This window comes from Budorcas taxicolor, chromosome 17, assembly GCF_023091745.1.
Source record: "Budorcas taxicolor isolate Tak-1 chromosome 17, Takin1.1, whole genome shotgun sequence".
Classification (NCBI taxonomy): Eukaryota; Metazoa; Chordata; class Mammalia; order Artiodactyla; family Bovidae; genus Budorcas; species Budorcas taxicolor.
Window position 1 is genome coordinate 6726016 of NC_068926.1, and position 16265 is coordinate 6742280.

Sequence of the window (16265 nt, forward strand, 5' to 3'; positions counted from 1 at the left end):
TTAAATTGTGTTTCCTCTGCATTTGGAAACTACTCTCCCAGATGTATGCAGAAGGTGTTTTTATTTTCCTTATTGAAAAATAAGAGGTAGGCTTAGCCAGGTTTCCCTGTTCTGCCAGACCCATCAGGGTGGATAGTTAGCCGCAGCATACGCCTTGATGAGTGACTTGGGGGTTCGTGTTAGGCTTCACTGTAGCAATTCCATGGCGCTTCCCCTGGTGGTCCAGTGGCTGAGACTCCGAGCTCCCAGTGCAGGGGGCCTGGGTTCGCTCACTGCTTGGGGAACTGCACCCGACATGCTGCAGCAGAGAGCCCTCGTGCCGCAGCTGAGACCTAGTGCAGCCAAGTAAATAAACTGTAGCAATCCCAATATTTAAAGGTGAGCGTGGCATGATACAGGATGAACATTCGTGTGTGATTTTTTTTTTTTTAAATACAAGGCAGTGGGAGACATTGATTCATCCACTGATGCTGATTAGGCAGCCGCCGTGATCTAGCACTGACGTAGCTCTGGTCACAGAGACAGAGGGCGGCGTGACCCTTGGCTCACAGAACTGGTGTCCAGAGTGGGAGGGCCCTCTGCCAACACGCGTCCATGAGGAGCCAGGCTGCGGTCATTTTCTTGGAGCATGGTGAGCACCGGGGTGGGCCGGGCCTGGCCCAGCCAGTCGCGTGGCCCAAGTGGGTCCCATGCCCACGTCCTTTCTCATTTTGAGACCATGTGAAAAATCACTTGCGTCACTTCTGGAGGCGATACGCAGAGGAACGCAGTTACGATCCACTTTTGAGTTTTCAGAAGTAGAGTATTCTTTCTGTTCCTTTTTGTCTGCTTCTTGTCTTACCTTCTTATTCTAGCAGCTGCTAGGACTTCCGAGAGGAGACGGGCCTGGAAAGAGGATTACTGCTCCAGGATGAAGGCTGTGGCCGCGCACGGCCGACACGGCGAGGGCGGCGGGGTTAGGGTGGTGGATTTCGCTGTCGTGGACCGCAGAGCCCAGGCGTCTGCGGTGCGTTCGTCCTCACGGTGCTGTGTAAACGCAGGGTGGCAGCAGTAGGGGTAGCAGCCTTGCTGTCTACTTAAAGCACTTTGTCAGAATTCTCTGGTGACACCTCTGTGTTTGGGAAGTACCAGGAGATGTCTCAGAGGAGGCAAAGGGTGGCAGTTTCAGAATGCTGATATTCCATTTTGGGGAGGTTTTATATAATTTTATTTTTTTCTTTCTTTACAGAATGAAGTTGGCCTACTGGAGTTCTTCCAAAATGTGATCAAAGAAACTAGGGCAGAGCCCAAAAAAGTGACTAGTTGGGTCCTCAACACTTTCCTGGGCTTTTTAAAGCAACAGAACCTTGCCGTCAGTGAGAGGTGAGTGGGGTCTGGGGAGGGCATATTTCTTTTGTCATGATCTCTGTGTCCAGAAGCAGCTGAAATAGTTCAGGGCTGGGGTTCTGTCCTTCCCCACCCCGCCATGCCCCGATCTCCTGAAGAGACACAGACCTTCCCTGTGAATGTCAGGGCTGTCTGCCTTCCCCTGCACATCTGAAAGCTTGTTGGTGTGTTCAGGTCTCTGACCACCCACCCTGGCCTGTGTGCTGTGGTGGGCTGGGGGCCTGAGATGAAAACAATGAAGAATTGGTCTCGACTGTAAGAAAGCAGACAGTCGGCTCAGTGTGATCCTGCTGCACCACAGCTGTGCCCGGCCACCCATGAATACACAAAAAGGGACCAAGCCCGGGGCATCACCCTCAGGAGGGGGAACGAGGCTCCCTCAGAGGCCAGGCCCTGGGGAACCAGCGGGAGTGGCCAAGAGGAAGGGGCAGGACACCTCCTAAGAAGGGGTAGGGATAGCTGAGCTGGCCTGAGTGGGGGTGATTTGGGCCAGACCAGACACCCAGCAGTCAGGGTGCCCGGGCGTGGGGGCCAGCGTGCGTAGACAGCCCAAGGGGGTCCCCGGTGCAGCACCTTGGGGAAGGCCGTGCACAGTCTGGGATAAGTGGATGGTGGGCTTGGAGCGTGTAGATGGAACTGGAAGCTGCTGGAGCGAAGGAGAGCCGTCAGGGAGGACACGGCTGACCGTGGCCGCGGAAGGAGCCTGAGCCGCCCTGGACTTTACCCGTGGAGCGTGGGCAGGCAAGAAGGGGAGAACCGGGAGCGTAGGTGGCAGAGAAGGAAAGGAGAGGGTCGAGAGGGAGAGAAGGAGCAGTGCGGGGGCTCATCGGGGACACACAGGTGGGTGGCAGGGCCAGCAGGACCCCGGAGGGAAGCAGAACCCATCTGGGTGGGTGTCGTTGCTGCGGGAGCACCACGGCCGTGGGCTGCGGGAGCGGAGCGGGGGAGACAGGCGTGTGTTGATGAACAGTTGTGCGTTCAGAGAAGCTGCCCATGCACATTCAGCCTCTGGCTCGCGTGTGTGTGCGCAGCACCAGCAAGGCCACGCGGCCGCAGCCGTGACCTCGGTGAGCCACCCTCAGTGTCTAGCTGTAAACGCGGTGCCTGCCTCCCAGGAGAAGGCGCAGAGCCCGCGAGCCCTCAGCGTCGGCTTCCTTCGCTTTTCGTGCTGGCGTGTCAAGTACCAAGCACCCTCAGGTCCCCAAGCCCCTGTGGCGTCTGTTGCCCGCTTGTCTTCCCTCCCTGTCTTCTCCAGTCTGACCTTTCTACTCCAGTTTCTACATGGAAACCCTGGGCCTGGCAAGCCAGGCTGGAGCCTCCTGGCTGATTTGAGGGAGACGGCGTAGCTGCCCCTGAGCCTGACAGAGTGGGACGGGCTTGGTAAGGGAGGGCCCGGTGAAGTCTATGGGCAACCGGGCATGAGAGCCAGCAGCTTTGGGGACCACGGGGAGCATAGCCAAGAGGAACGGGGGGCAGAAAACGGCAGGAAATTCAAGTTGACTGTGTGATTGGGGCTCAGCCAGCGCACGGAGGGGGTGCAAGGTCACGGGAGCTGAGCCGTGAAGTGCCAGCTGTGGGGAGAGGAGCAGGGCCCCGGCCAAGCCCTCGGGGAGCTCCGTGTCCTGGGGAGGATGGCCTTGCACAGCAGCTCTGTAGTTCAAGGCAGACGGGACGCTTCCTGCCTAGAAGCACAAACAATGTGGTGGGAGCAGAGAGGGTGAGACCACGTTCACCCAAGAGGCTCCAGGAAGGTGTGCTTTGAGCTGTTGGAGGAGATCTAACTCTTAGCCTTAAATAAGGCATTCTGTGTTGTTGGCTGACTACTAGTGTCCCTGAATTTGTCTCGGCAGAGCCCTTAGCTACGTTCTGGTTCGGCTCCTTCACGTTTAGTGGAGAAGGAAACCCAGGCTCCAAGAAGTAACGTGCACCGATGCTCAGACCGGAAGCCCGTCCCCTGACTTTCAGATTAGTTTCTTTATATGTTGATATGGGAAATGAGGGGTTTGCTAACAACCATTGCAGGAGCTGAGGTTGATAAAAACCTGTAGAGGGAACCTGGAGCCCTGGTATTTATCCAAACAATTTGGGAGCATTACAGACTTAAGAACCCCAAGGGCACCTAACTCTAAATAAAAGTGTATTTGGTTGTTCCAAAGTCAAGTAAGGATGAAGCTAAGCAAGTTCTGTCTTGCGGTGTAGGTGGAACAGGAGCTTGGAGCAGACGTTAACCATTGAACAACCTCAGCAGCTGAGCTAGCATTTCCGAAGCCTGGAAGGGCAGTAGCTGCAAAGCTGGCAACAGCCTCATGATGACGCCAGGCAAGGGACACCAGAGATCGTGCTGGCTGGAACTCATTTTGCAAATGAGCATTCATTTTTAAAGACCTCTCAGAAGACTGGTGTTTAAAGGGTCCGACCAGAAAAGTATTAGTCGCTTAGTCGTGTCTGACTATTTGTGAGCCCATGGACTGTAACCCACCAGGCTTCTCTGTCCATGGGATTTTTCAGGCAGGAATATGGAGTGGATAGCCACTCCCTTCTCCATGGGATCTTCTCAACCCCGGGATGGAAACCAGGTCTCCCGCATTACAGGCAGATTGTTTACCATCTAAGCCACCAGGGAAGCTCGAAAAGAAAGTGAAAGTTGCTCCATCCTGTCTGACACTTTTCGAGCCCATGGACTGTAGCCCACCAGGCTCCTTTGTCCGGGGAATTCTCTAGGCAGGAAGACTGGAGTGGGTTGCCATGCCCTTCTCCAAGGCATCGTCCTAACGCAAGAATAGAACCATGGCCTCCTGCATTACAGGCAGATTCTTTACTGTCTGAGCAACCACAAAAGTGCTTGTTGAACTTGGCCCTTACGCTATTTTGAGTATATAGCTCTTTTGGACGATAACTCCATTAATATCAGGTTTGATTTAATTACGAAGGTGGAAATTACTGGTCCCCTGATGCAGCATTCCCTGGTAGAATCAGGCCAGTGTGGCTCTCCAGTTCATTCCAGCTGAGACCCTAAACCTGCAGGTCAGCTGCAGGCAGCAGCCCCCGAGGCCCTGGGAAACCAGTGAAGACTTTTGAGCCGAGGAGGGACTGATGCCAGCGGGAGGGTTAGTCCCAGTGTGACGTGCGGGGCCACGTCCAAGAAAGGGATGCAGGAGGCGGGAGCCTGTCTGTGTACAGCCTGTGAGCTGAGGGTGCTTGCCATCTCTCACAGAAACCAAACCAGAAGCGTACGTGACGGAGACCCGGTGTGTCCCACAGAGCCTCAAATATTTGGTCCCCAGCTCTTTCTGGAAGAAGTTTCCTGAGCCCTGGCTTAGATGTGTTGTGTGGGGAGACGGGACCCCTGCGAGGTGGCTGACCATGTTGGCAGGAGGACGTTGCCCTGAAAGCAGTGGCCATCCTGGGGACAGACATGCTCCTCCTTTGCCAGACGGAGGTGAAGGCAGAGGATGCAGAAACGCGCCCTGGCCACTCCTCGCTCGAGAATGCGGAGGCCCCAGGAGAAGGGGCTTTCCCAGGGGGTGAAGGTGGCCCAGAGGCGGGGTGCAGCAGTGTGGAGAAGCTCTTGTGTTTGGTAACAAGTGAGGGGAGGCGAATTTTTAAGAAGGATAGAGTTGGCATCCAGATGGCATGTGCTCAGGAGGGCAGACAGTAACCACTGATGCTCTGTACTGGCAAGAAAGAAGGTAGGAAGCCAGGCAGAAGCAAGTGACGGCAAGATGACTCGGAGGCGTTGAAGATCGGGAAGATCTGAGTGCTCATGAAGGCGTGGGATCAAAGCCGCAGGAGACAGGAGCCTGGCATCCGAGGAGGCTTTGTCGGAGCGCCAAGTGACAGGATCAGGAGCGTGGGCTTGAGGGGCTGTTAGGTGGAAGAGGAGGCAGAGGGCACCCTAGAAGATTCTGGGCCTTCCATCGGCTGGGGGCCTGATGATGTGGGAGGTGGGGGTCCTTGCTGAGAAGGAGCATAGAAAGGAGACTCTAGAGCAGCCGCTCGGGTTGGGGCACACCAGGCAGGGTGCTGGAAGTCAGCGAGATGAGCAGAAGGACTGCTGAGCAGCGCCTGGGGGTCCAGGCCTCCCTGTCTCCCTCCACGAGCCTCCGAGTCGCACAGGCTTGGGCCTGAAGCGAGCCTGCAGATTGTGATGGGCAGCACATTTCACAGGAGCCACGGGGCTGTGGCTGTGTTGGGGTGTCTGCTTCCAAGATCCAGGCTGCAGATGGAGTTGTGATCCCGGAAGAGATCTAAGGGACCAGGTGAAGTTGGAAGGCTCAAAATGCCTCTCCCCTCCACCTCACAGGTGGGCTGGGCTGGGGGTGGGAGACAGCACACACGGCTTCTGTCTTTCGCGTTAGAGTTTTCTTTAGCGGAGACACACTCGTGGCCCAGAAACCAGCATGATCTGACAGCAGCCACTCAGCAGCGTGTGCTTCTGCCGTTATGTTCCAAGTCAGATGGTTTATTTATGTAACTGAGGAGGGGGCCTTTGAGGATTAGGGTGACAGGTCCCAATCTTCGCCATCGTCTTTCTGGAGGTCAGCCCAGGCACAGCTGGTAAGAGTTGGCACAGTCAGCGGAATCCTCTGCCTTCCCCTCCTTGTTGGGGAAGGAGTCCAAGAAACAGACACTGTTGACCGACTGTGGGTATAAAAGGGTGACTGAGAAATCCCAAGTCAGTGGAGATTTCCTATAGTGAATTAAGGTCATTGGATGAAAGGCGAAGTATTTTAAGTTATGCTTGTTCTATTTCTGTGTTCCGCCATCCCCACATCCTTTATCACCAGCTCACGTGGGAATGGGCACCCTTTCTGTTCAGGGCTCGAGAAATGTAGTTCAACCTCAGTGCTTATTATGGTCTACACAATAATTGGCCTTTATGTCGACTAGAATGGTAGAACATCCAAGAAACCTGAATTTTTAAAGCAACCTGGATTCTTTCTTACTTGTCAGTAAGGGTGGGAGGTTAGAGAAGAGGTATCTGTTGCTCTCCCAGCCCTCTCCGCCTTGTCCTGCTGAGATCTGATTAGGGGGTTTACAGCTGCTCCCGATACCAGACTCTCTCCAAGCTGCACATCCTCTAGGAGTTTCCTCTTCCTTTTTTTTTTTTTTTCCTCCTTTCTTTGGAATAAGCGGACACCGGCAGAACAGCGGGGGTCTCTGTGTCTAGTGTGAACGATACTGTGGGGTCTCATGTTACCTGAGTTGGACCTGGTGAACTTGTGCTCGGTTGGCCTGGAGTCCCAGGAAGTATCCAAGAGCATAACAAAGAAATTAGAGTCAAGTGATGGGAGCTGAGACTTAAACAGAAGATGTTGTCAAGTCTCGCTAAGCACTCCAGAAGCTTTCATTTGCGCAGTCACAGTAATGTGCTATTTATAAGGCATTTCAGTCTATTTAAAACTGGTGCCCTTGTGACCTCAGACAGACAGCGTTTCATTAGCCTGGTTGCTGTGTGTGTTTAAAAGTAGCAAGACCATGTATTTTAAAATAAATAGTCTGTAATTCAGTATTTCCACTAATCTAGGCATTCACCTCCCCCTACCGCTAACTGAATTGATGACACTTCACATGTCCGGTTGCCTCTTGGCCTTTTACATCATGGGCTCCTTGGAAATAAGTCACTTCCTGGAAGTGTAGGTATAATGGCTTCTGGACCCTGGTGTGTCCAGAAAGCTCTTGAGAGCCTGACGGAGACAGCAGAGTGTGTGGGTGCCAGTGCGGACACTGGAGGGTGTCACTGGCAGTCACTGCACCCCGAAAGGAAAACTCTTACAGTGAAAAAATAATTTATATGTGCACAAAAACACTCCAAAAACCAGCTTGGTTAGCTGTTTTGTTTGAAGTAATTTTTAGGCTGATCTTTCAGTCGAAAATATTTAATTACTGGTTTTTTTCCTTTCTTTTTTCTCTTCTCACCACGGTTCGTGAATTTTGCAACCACCTCCTTTTCTTGACTAATTAAACTGAGCAGTTGTCTGTTGCTACAACTTCTGCCAAACAGCGGTTACTGTTGGGTAGTAAAATAAAGAAAAACAACGCTAGTCACAAAAACGTGTTCTAGCCTGAAATACAAAACGATGAATGACACGGGGCCCAGTTGGCCTGTTCCTGTCACTCCTGAGTGGGGATGTACTCGTTCAAACCTGCACAGTCACGTGCTTTGATCTTGAATAACCGTGAGTGCGTATGCTGACAAAGGGAAGTGACGCTTTTTTTCTCTCCTTTGGGGGTGCCAGTCCCGTCACACCCTCCACCCTGGCTGAGCTGCTGGACCTGCTGGACAGGAAGGCCATCTCTTCGTCCGCAGCCAAGCAGGTAAGTCCACACCTCGTGAGGAGTCCTGCCACCCTGCAGGCCCAGTACGGGTTTTTTGGGAAGCTTCGCACTAAGTGAATTTCATCATGGAAATATTGTAATAAACACTTCTAAGTGCTGTTTGGGGGAGGGGGTTGTTTTTGTTTCTTCGTTTGTTGCTTTGGTTTTAGAGGTAATGTCCTCAGCACTTTTTGTTGATTATTTGTTTATCATTTTTGGCTGTACTGGGTCTCTAGCTGCAGCGAGCGGGGGCTTCTCTTCATGGGAGCACAGGCTCTGGGCACACAGTTTCAGTAGTTGTGGCCCACAGGCCTAGGTGCCCCATGGCACGTGGGATCTTTCCACACCAGGGATCGAATCTATGTCCCCTGCATTAGTAGGCGGGCTCTCTTTCTTTCAATCTATTTCTTTTTAATTGAGGGATAATTGCTTTACAATGTCGTGTTGGTTTCTGCCATACATCAGCATGAATCAGCCATAGGTATACATATGTCTCCTCCCTCTTGAACCTCCCCCCTCCCGACCCCATCCCACCCCTCTAGGTTGTCTGAAGCACCTCTAGAGCACTGGATTTGGTCTCCTTGCATCATACAGCAAATTCCCACCGGCTGCTTGTTCTCCATGTGGTGATGAATGTCTTTCAGGTCTGTTCCGCCAGACCATCCCGCCCTCTGCTTCCCTCATCGTGTCCACAGGTCTGTTCTTCAGACCATCCCACCCTCTGCTTCCCGCACTGTGCCCACAGGTCTGTCTTCAGATCATCCCGCCCTCTGCTTCCCGCACTGTGTCCACAGGTCTGTCTTCAGATCATCCCGCCCTCTGCTTCCCGCACTGTGTCCACAGGTCTGTCTTCAGATCATCCCGCCCTCTGCTTCCCTCACTGTGCCCACAGGTCTGCTCCGCCTGACCATCCCGCCCTCTGCTCCGCATTGTGTCCACAGGTCTGTCTTCAGACCATCCCGCCCTCTGCTTCCCGCGCTGTGCCCACAGGTCTGTTCCGTATGTTTGGGTCTCCTTTGCCGCCCTTCAGATAGGCTCATCAGTACCGTCTTTCTAGATTTCACATACATGCCTTAATACACAATATTTGTTTATCCTCTTTCTGACTTACTTCACTGTATTGTAACGGGCTCTACAGTTATCTACCTTATTAGAACTAACTCACATTCGTTCCTTTTTATAGCTGAGTGAGACTCCATTGTGTATATGTACCACACCTACTTTAATCGAGTCATCTGTCAGTCAGTGCACATCTAGCATCTGCGATGTTTCCGTGTCCCGTCTGTTGGAAATTGTGCTGCAGTGAACATTGGGGTGCATGTGTTTTCTAGAATTGTGGTTTTCTCAGAGTATATACTAGTTGTACAGTAGGAAAAGGCAAAAAGACAGGATACTGAGAGAGGAACTCCCCAGCTCGGTAGGTGCCCAGTATGCTACTGGATATCAGTGGAGAAATACCTCCAGAAAGAATGAAGGGATGGAGCCAAAGCAAAAACAACACCCAGTTGTGTATGTGACTGGTGACAGAAGCAAGGTCCAATGCTGTAAAGCGCAATATTGCATAGGAACCTGGAATGTCAGGTCCATGAATCAAGGCAAATTGGAAGTGGTCAAACAAGATGGCAAGACTGAACGTCGACATTCTAGGAATCAGCGAACTAAAATGGACTGGAATGGGTGAATTTAACTCAGATGACCATTATATCTACTCCTGCAGGCAGGAATCCCTCAGAAGAAATGGAGTAGTCATCATGGTCAACAAAAGAGTCTGAAATGCAGTACTTGGATGCAATCTCAAAAATGACAGAATGATCTCTGTTTGTTTCCAAGGCAAACCATTCAATATCACAGTAATCCAAGTCTATGCCCCAACCAGTAACACTGAGGAAGCTGAAGTTGAATGGTTCTATGAAGACCTACAAGACCTTTTAGAACTAGCACCCCCCAAAAATGTCCTTTTCATTATAGGGGACTAGAATGCAAAAGTAGGAAGTCAAGAAACACCTGGAATAACAGGCAATTTTGGCAAATTTGGCCTTGGAGTACAGAATGAAGCAGGGCAAAGGCTAATAGAGTTATGCCAGACGAACACGCTGGTCATAACAAATACCCTCTTCCAACAACACAAGAGAAAACTCTGCACATGGACATCACCAGATGGCCAACACCAAAATCTGATTATATTCTTTGTAGCCAAAGATGAAGAAGCTCTATACAGTCAACAAAAACAAGATCGGGAGCTGACTGTGGCTCAGATCATGAACTCCTTATTGCCAAATTCAGACTTAAATTGAAGAAAGTCGGGAAAACCACTAGACCATTCAGGTATGACCTAAATCAAATCCCTAGCGATTATACGGAGAAGGCAGTGGCACCCCACTCCAGTACTCTTGCCTAGACAATCCCATGGACGGAGGAGCCTGGTGGGCTGCAGTCCATGGGGTCACTAAGAGTCGGACACGACTGAGCGACTTCACTTTCACTTTTCACTTTCATGCATTGGAGAAGGAAATGGCAACTCACTCCAGTGTTCTTGCCTGGAGAATCCCAGGGACAGGGGAGCCTGGTGGGCTGCCGTCTATGGTTCGCACAGAGTCGAACACGACTGAAGCGACTCAGCAGCAGCAGCAGCAGTGATTATACAGTGGAAGTGAGAACTAGACTTAAGGGCCTAGATCTGATAGACAGAGTGCCTGATGAACTATGGACGGAGGTTCGTGACATAGTGACAGGAGACAGGGATCAAGACCATCCCCAAGAAAAGGAAATGCAAAAAAGCAAAATGGCTGTCTGAGGAGGCCTTACAAATAGCTGAGAAAAGAAGAGAAGCCAAAAGCAAAGGAGAAAAGGAAAGATATACCCATTTGAATTCAGAGTTCAAAGAATAGCAAGGAGAGATAAGAAAGCCTTCCTCAGCGATCAGTGCAAAGAAATAGAGGAAAACAACAGAATGGGAAAGACTAGAGATCTCTTCAAGAAAATTAGAGATGCCAAGGGAACATTTCATACATAGATGGGCTCGATAAAGGACAGAAATCATATGGACCTAACAGAAGCAGAAGATATTAAGGAGAGGTGGCAAGAATACACAGAAAAACTGTACAAAAAAGATCTTCACGACCCAGATAATCGCGATGGTGTGATCACTCACCTAGAGCCAGACATCCTGGAATGTGAAGTCAAGTGGGCCTTAGGAAGCATCACTACAAGCAAAGCTTAGTGGAGGTGATGGAATTCCAGTTGAGCTATTTGAGATCCTCAAAGATGATGCTGTGAAAGTGCTGCACTCGATATGCCAGCAAATTTGGAAAACTCAGCAGTGGCCACAGGACTGGAAAAGGTCGGTTTTCATGTCAATCCCAAAGAAAGTGAAAGTGAAGTCACTCAGTTGTGTCCGACTCTCTGCAACCCCATGGACTGTAACCTACCATGCTCCTCCATCCATGGGATTTTCCAGGCAAGAGTACTGGAGTGGGTTGCCATTGCCTTCTCCAGAGCATCTTCCCAACCCAGGGATGGAACCTGGGTCTCCCACATTGTAGGCAGACGCTTTACCATCTGAGCCACCAGGGAAATCCCAAAGAAAAAAAATGCCAAAGAATGTTCAAGTTCAGTTCAGTTCAGTCACTCAGTTGTGTCCGACTCTTTGTGACCCCATGAATTGCAGCACGCCAGGCCTCCCTGTCCATCACCAACTTCAAGAGTTCACTCAGACTCATGTCCATCGAGTCCGTGATGCCATCCAGCCATCTCATCCTCTGTTGTCCCTTCTCCTCCTGCCCCCAATCCCTCCCAGCATCAGAGTCTTTTCCAGTGAGTCAACTCTTTGCATGAGGTGGCCAAAGTACTGGAGTTTCAGCTTTAGCATCATTCCTTCCAAAGAAATCCCAGGGCTGATCTCCTTCAGAATGGACTGGTTGGATCTCCTTGCAGTCCAAGGGATTCTCAAGAGTCTTCTCCAACACCACAGTTCAAAAGCATCAATTCTTTGGCGCTCAGCGTTCTTCACAGTCCAACTCTCACATCCATACATGACTACTGGAAAAACCATAGCCTTGACTAGACGGACCTTAGTCGGCAAAGTAATGTCTCTGCTTTTGAATATGCTGTCTAGGTTGGTCATAACTTTCCTTCCAAGGAGTAAGCATCTTTTCATTTCATGGCTGCAGTCACCATCTGCAGTGATTTTGGAGCCCAAAAAAATCAAGTCTGACAGTGTTTCCACTGTTTCCCCATCTATTTCCCATGAAGTGATGGGACCAGGTGCCATGATCTTTGTTTTCTGAATGTTGAGCTTTAAGCCAACTTTTTCATTCTCCTCTTTGACTTTTATCAAGAGGCTTTTTAGTTCCTACCACACAATTGCACTCATCTCACAAGCTAGTAAAGTAATGCTCAAAATTCTCCAAGCCAGGCTTCCACAATACATGAACTGTGAAATTCCAGATGTTCAAGCTGGTTCAGAAAAGGCAGAGGAACCCGAGGTCAGATTGCCATCATCCGCTGGATCATCAAAAAAACAAGAGAGTTCCAGAAAAACATCTATTTCTGCTTTATTGACTATGCTAAAGCCTTTGACTGTGTGGATCACAATAAACTGTGGAAAATTCTGAAAGAGATGGGAATACCACCTGACCTGCCTCTTGAGAAATCTGTATGCAGGTCAGGAAGCAACAGTTAGAACTGGACATGGAACAACAGACTGGTTCCAAATAGGAAAAGGAGTACGTCAAGGCTGTATATTGTCACCCTGCTTATTTAACTTATATGCAGAGTACATCATGAGAAACACTGGACTGGAAGAAGCACAAACTGGAATCAAGATTGCCGGGAGAAATCTCAATAACCTCAGATGACACCACCTTTATGGCAGGAAGTGAAGAAGGACTAAACAGCCTCTTGATGAAGGTGAAAGAGGAGAGTGGAAAAAGTTGGCTTAAAGCTCAACATTCAGAAAACAAAGATTCTGGCATCCGGTCCCATCGCTTCTTGGCAAATAGATGGGGAAACAGTAGAAACAGTGGCTGACTTTATTTTTTGGGTCCCCAAATCACTGCAGATGGTGACTGCAACCATGAAATTAAAAGACACTTACTCCTTGGAAGAAAAGTTATGACCAAACTAGACAGCATATTCAAAAGCAGAGACATTACTTCTCCAACAAAGGTCCATCTAGTCAAGGCTATGGTTTTTCCAGTGGTCATGTATGGATGTGAGAGTTGGACTGTGAAGAAAGCCGAGTACCAAAGAATTGATGCTTTTGAACTGTGGTGTTGGAGAAGACTCCTGAGAGTCCCTTGGACTGCAAGGAGATCCAACCAGTCCCTCCTAAAGGAGTTCATTGGAAGGACTGATGCTAAAGCTGAAACTCCAATACTTTGGCCATCTGATGCGAAGAGCTGACTCATTAGAAAAGACCCTGATGCTGGGAAAGATTGAGGGCAGGAGGAGAAGGGGACCACAGACGATGAGATGCTTGGATTGCTCACCATCTCAATGGACATGAGTTTGGGTAAACTCCGGGAGTTGGTGATGGACAGGGAGGCCTGGCGTGCTGCAGTTCATTGGGTTGCAAAGAGTTGGACACGACTGGGCGACTGAACTGACCTGAACTGATACTAGTAGTGGGATTGCTGGGTCATATGGTAGTTTGCGTCCCAATTTTTGAAGGACTCTCCATACTGTTCTCCATAGTGACTGTATCAGTTTGCATTGCTACCAACAGTTGGCAAAAGGGTTCCCTTTTCTCCACACCCTCTCCAGCATCTACTGTCTGTAGATTTTTTGATGGCGGCCATTCTCACTGGTGTGAGGTGATACCTCATTTTAGTTTTGATTTACATTCTCTAGTAATAAATGATGTTGAGCATTTTTTCATGTGTTTATTAGCCACCTATATGTCTTCTTTGGAGAAATGTCTGTTTAGGTCTTCTGCCCATTTTTGGATTGGGTTGTTTGTTTTCTGATATTGAGCCACGTGAGCTGCTTTATATTTTGGAGATTAATCTTTTGTCCATTGCTTCATTTGCAGTTATTTTCTCCCATTCTGAAGGTTGCCTTTTCATGTTGTGTATGGATTCCTTTGGGCAGGAGGACTTTTAACCGCTGGACCACCAGGGAAGTGTCTAAGTGCTATTTTTAGAGAAGTTGCTAAGTGCTGTTTTTATACTGAGAGGTAGAAACACTTTATGTAGCAAATGAAATAAAGCCTATCCCATGTACGACACAGGTAACTTGCTTCTCACCTTTGTTAACCAGAGAGAGTAGTTGTTTGGCTTTGCCTGGAATGTTTCCCAAACATGTGTTCATATGAGAGGTGGGGCCTTGCAGCTCCTGGGGGCTTGGATGGTGCGTGTCCCCTGTGCCCGGGGTGGCCAGCACCATTCCCCGGCCCTTGTCCCCCCTCTCCCATCCTCCACAGCCTCCCACCCAGGACCAGGGCTCACATGGTTACCCCTGAAAGTCAGTCTTCCTGCAAGAAGGGTGAGGTCAGACGGACCACTTCCCACTACATAGATCAAAGTTTATACACATGCCTAATGTGTGAAGACCCAGAAAAAAATAGCCTCACTGTCAGAGGAGGCCTTCTGCCTCATCTCCACACCCGCCGGACAGTCTCAGGTAGGCCCAACATTCCTGGAACTCAGAAAACGCTTACAGATAAGCACCCAGAAGGATAAAGCACCAAGGTGGCTGCCTGATCTCAGCTTCAGATCTCACAGCTGTCAAGCGCTTCAGCCAGAAACTTAGTGTTATTTTAATGGTACCTTTTGCATCTAATATTTATACACATCCTCAGTAGTGGCAGGTTACAAAGTGAGGCTTTGGAAAAGCTCCTGCTTTGGGCTAATTACAAGGCACCATGGAGCATACACCCCGCTCTGTACTGTGAAACCAGGGACAGGAACTAATAAAGACTCTGTTTACCCACCACCAAGAGAGGCTGTCAAGTACAGGAACTGCGACACATTTAGGGCAGGCTTTTGGTTGCCTGGATGTCAGAGGAATACAAGTGTTTATGACAGTGCTCGGCAGTAGCAGAAAGAGTAGATGGCCTGAGGGCAGAAAGAAACTATATATACATGTAAGAGCAGATGAATTGTAGCGTTTGAAACCGAAGAGAAAAAGACCTGCCCCTTCCCACTCCGCCTGCGCCAGTGAGGAAAGCCGGGTGCAGTGACTGTGAGTTTCGGAGGACAGAGCTGGGGACTACAGGGGGTGCTGACAGCTGGGGTCAGATACAGATAGAGACATTTTTGGATTCTGTTGGCTTCTGGTGTGTTTAAAGGAGGTAGGGGTGGATCCTGGCTTCTGTGAGGCAACCACAGAATCAAAATAAAAAGTCTGATTGGCAAGGCAGTCAGTGTGTGTCGCGTGAGGGGCTCTCCCTTACGCACTCGCCTTGGGGGATTTGCCTTTTCATTGCTGTACTTCACGGTTTTAAAAAAATAACCAATTTTTCTGGTGGGAAAAATAGTGTTCTTTTTCATTATAAAGAACTTAAGTAATGCAGAAAAATATAAAGATTTTCCAATTCTACCACCTTAAATTAACTACTGTTAGTATTGGGTGAACGTCATCGTCCCAGGCAGATTTCCGTGCAGAGAGACCATTGGAAGGATGGATGATGGGATGTGCAGATGGTGGGTTAAAAAAAATAAGACTTTTGAAAAAGAGGTTTCGTGTACTGTTCCTCAGTCCTGTTTGTTTGTTCTTCGTTGTGTCGGGTCTTCCTTGCTGCGCGTGGCTCTCGTTGCGGAGCACAGGGTCAGCTGCCCTGCGGCGTGTGGGAGCTTCCCTTCCCAGGGATGGAACCCACGGCCCCTGTGTCGGCAAGCAGATTCCCAACACTGGACCGCTAGGGAAGTCCAACTTTATTTTTGAAGAGGTGTGCAGTTCATTGGTTTTTAGTCTAGTCACAAGGATGGATAACCATCCCCACTGCCTAATTTCAGAAGATTTTCATCACCCCCAAAACAAACCCTGTGCCCAGTCTGCAGTCTCTCCCCATTAACCCCTCACTCTAGGCAAGTACGGATCTGCTCTCTGGATTTTCCTCTTCTGGACCTGTAAGGTGAATGGACTCTTACAGTACACGTGTGACCTCTGGTGTCTGGCTTTCACCCAGTATGATGTTTTCCAAACCATCTACGTCGCGTCTGTACTTCATGCCTTTCTTAGGTTTTTAACAAATGTTTACTTTTATTTACTATCTGGCTGCGCCAAGTCTTAGGGAAATTTAGTTGTGGCAGGAGGGATCGAATTCCCTGACCAGGGACCTTACCCAGGCCTCCTCCCTTGGGCACACAGTCTTGGCCACTGGGCCACCAGGAAGGTCCCTCCGTGCCTTTTTATGACTAAAGAGTATTCCATTGCGTGGACAGAACCACATTTGTCTGCCTCAGCTCGCAGACGCTTGTGTTGTTTCCCATTGGGGCTCTTTTGAATAATGCTGCTGTGAACACACGTGTACAGGATTTGATTGGTACACGTCTTCAAATTTCTTGGGGCTATACCTACAGGATTGGAATCTCTGGGTCACGTGGTAATTGTATGTTTCA

The 16265-nt window shown here is 49.7% G+C and overlaps 1 protein-coding gene across 2 annotated transcripts in view; it reads left to right on the forward strand.

Moving 5' to 3' along the window:
- The window catches only part of GATB (glutamyl-tRNA amidotransferase subunit B), a 97133-nt gene that overhangs the window by 74607 nt on the left and 6261 nt on the right, over positions 1-16265 (forward strand). For both annotated transcript variants that reach the window (XM_052654689.1, XM_052654690.1), the window contains exons 10-11: positions 1229-1362; positions 7626-7704. In XM_052654689.1, coding sequence (XP_052510649.1) covers positions 1229-1362; positions 7626-7704 — 213 coding nt within the window. The remainder of the gene's footprint in view (positions 1-1228; positions 1363-7625; positions 7705-16265) is intronic.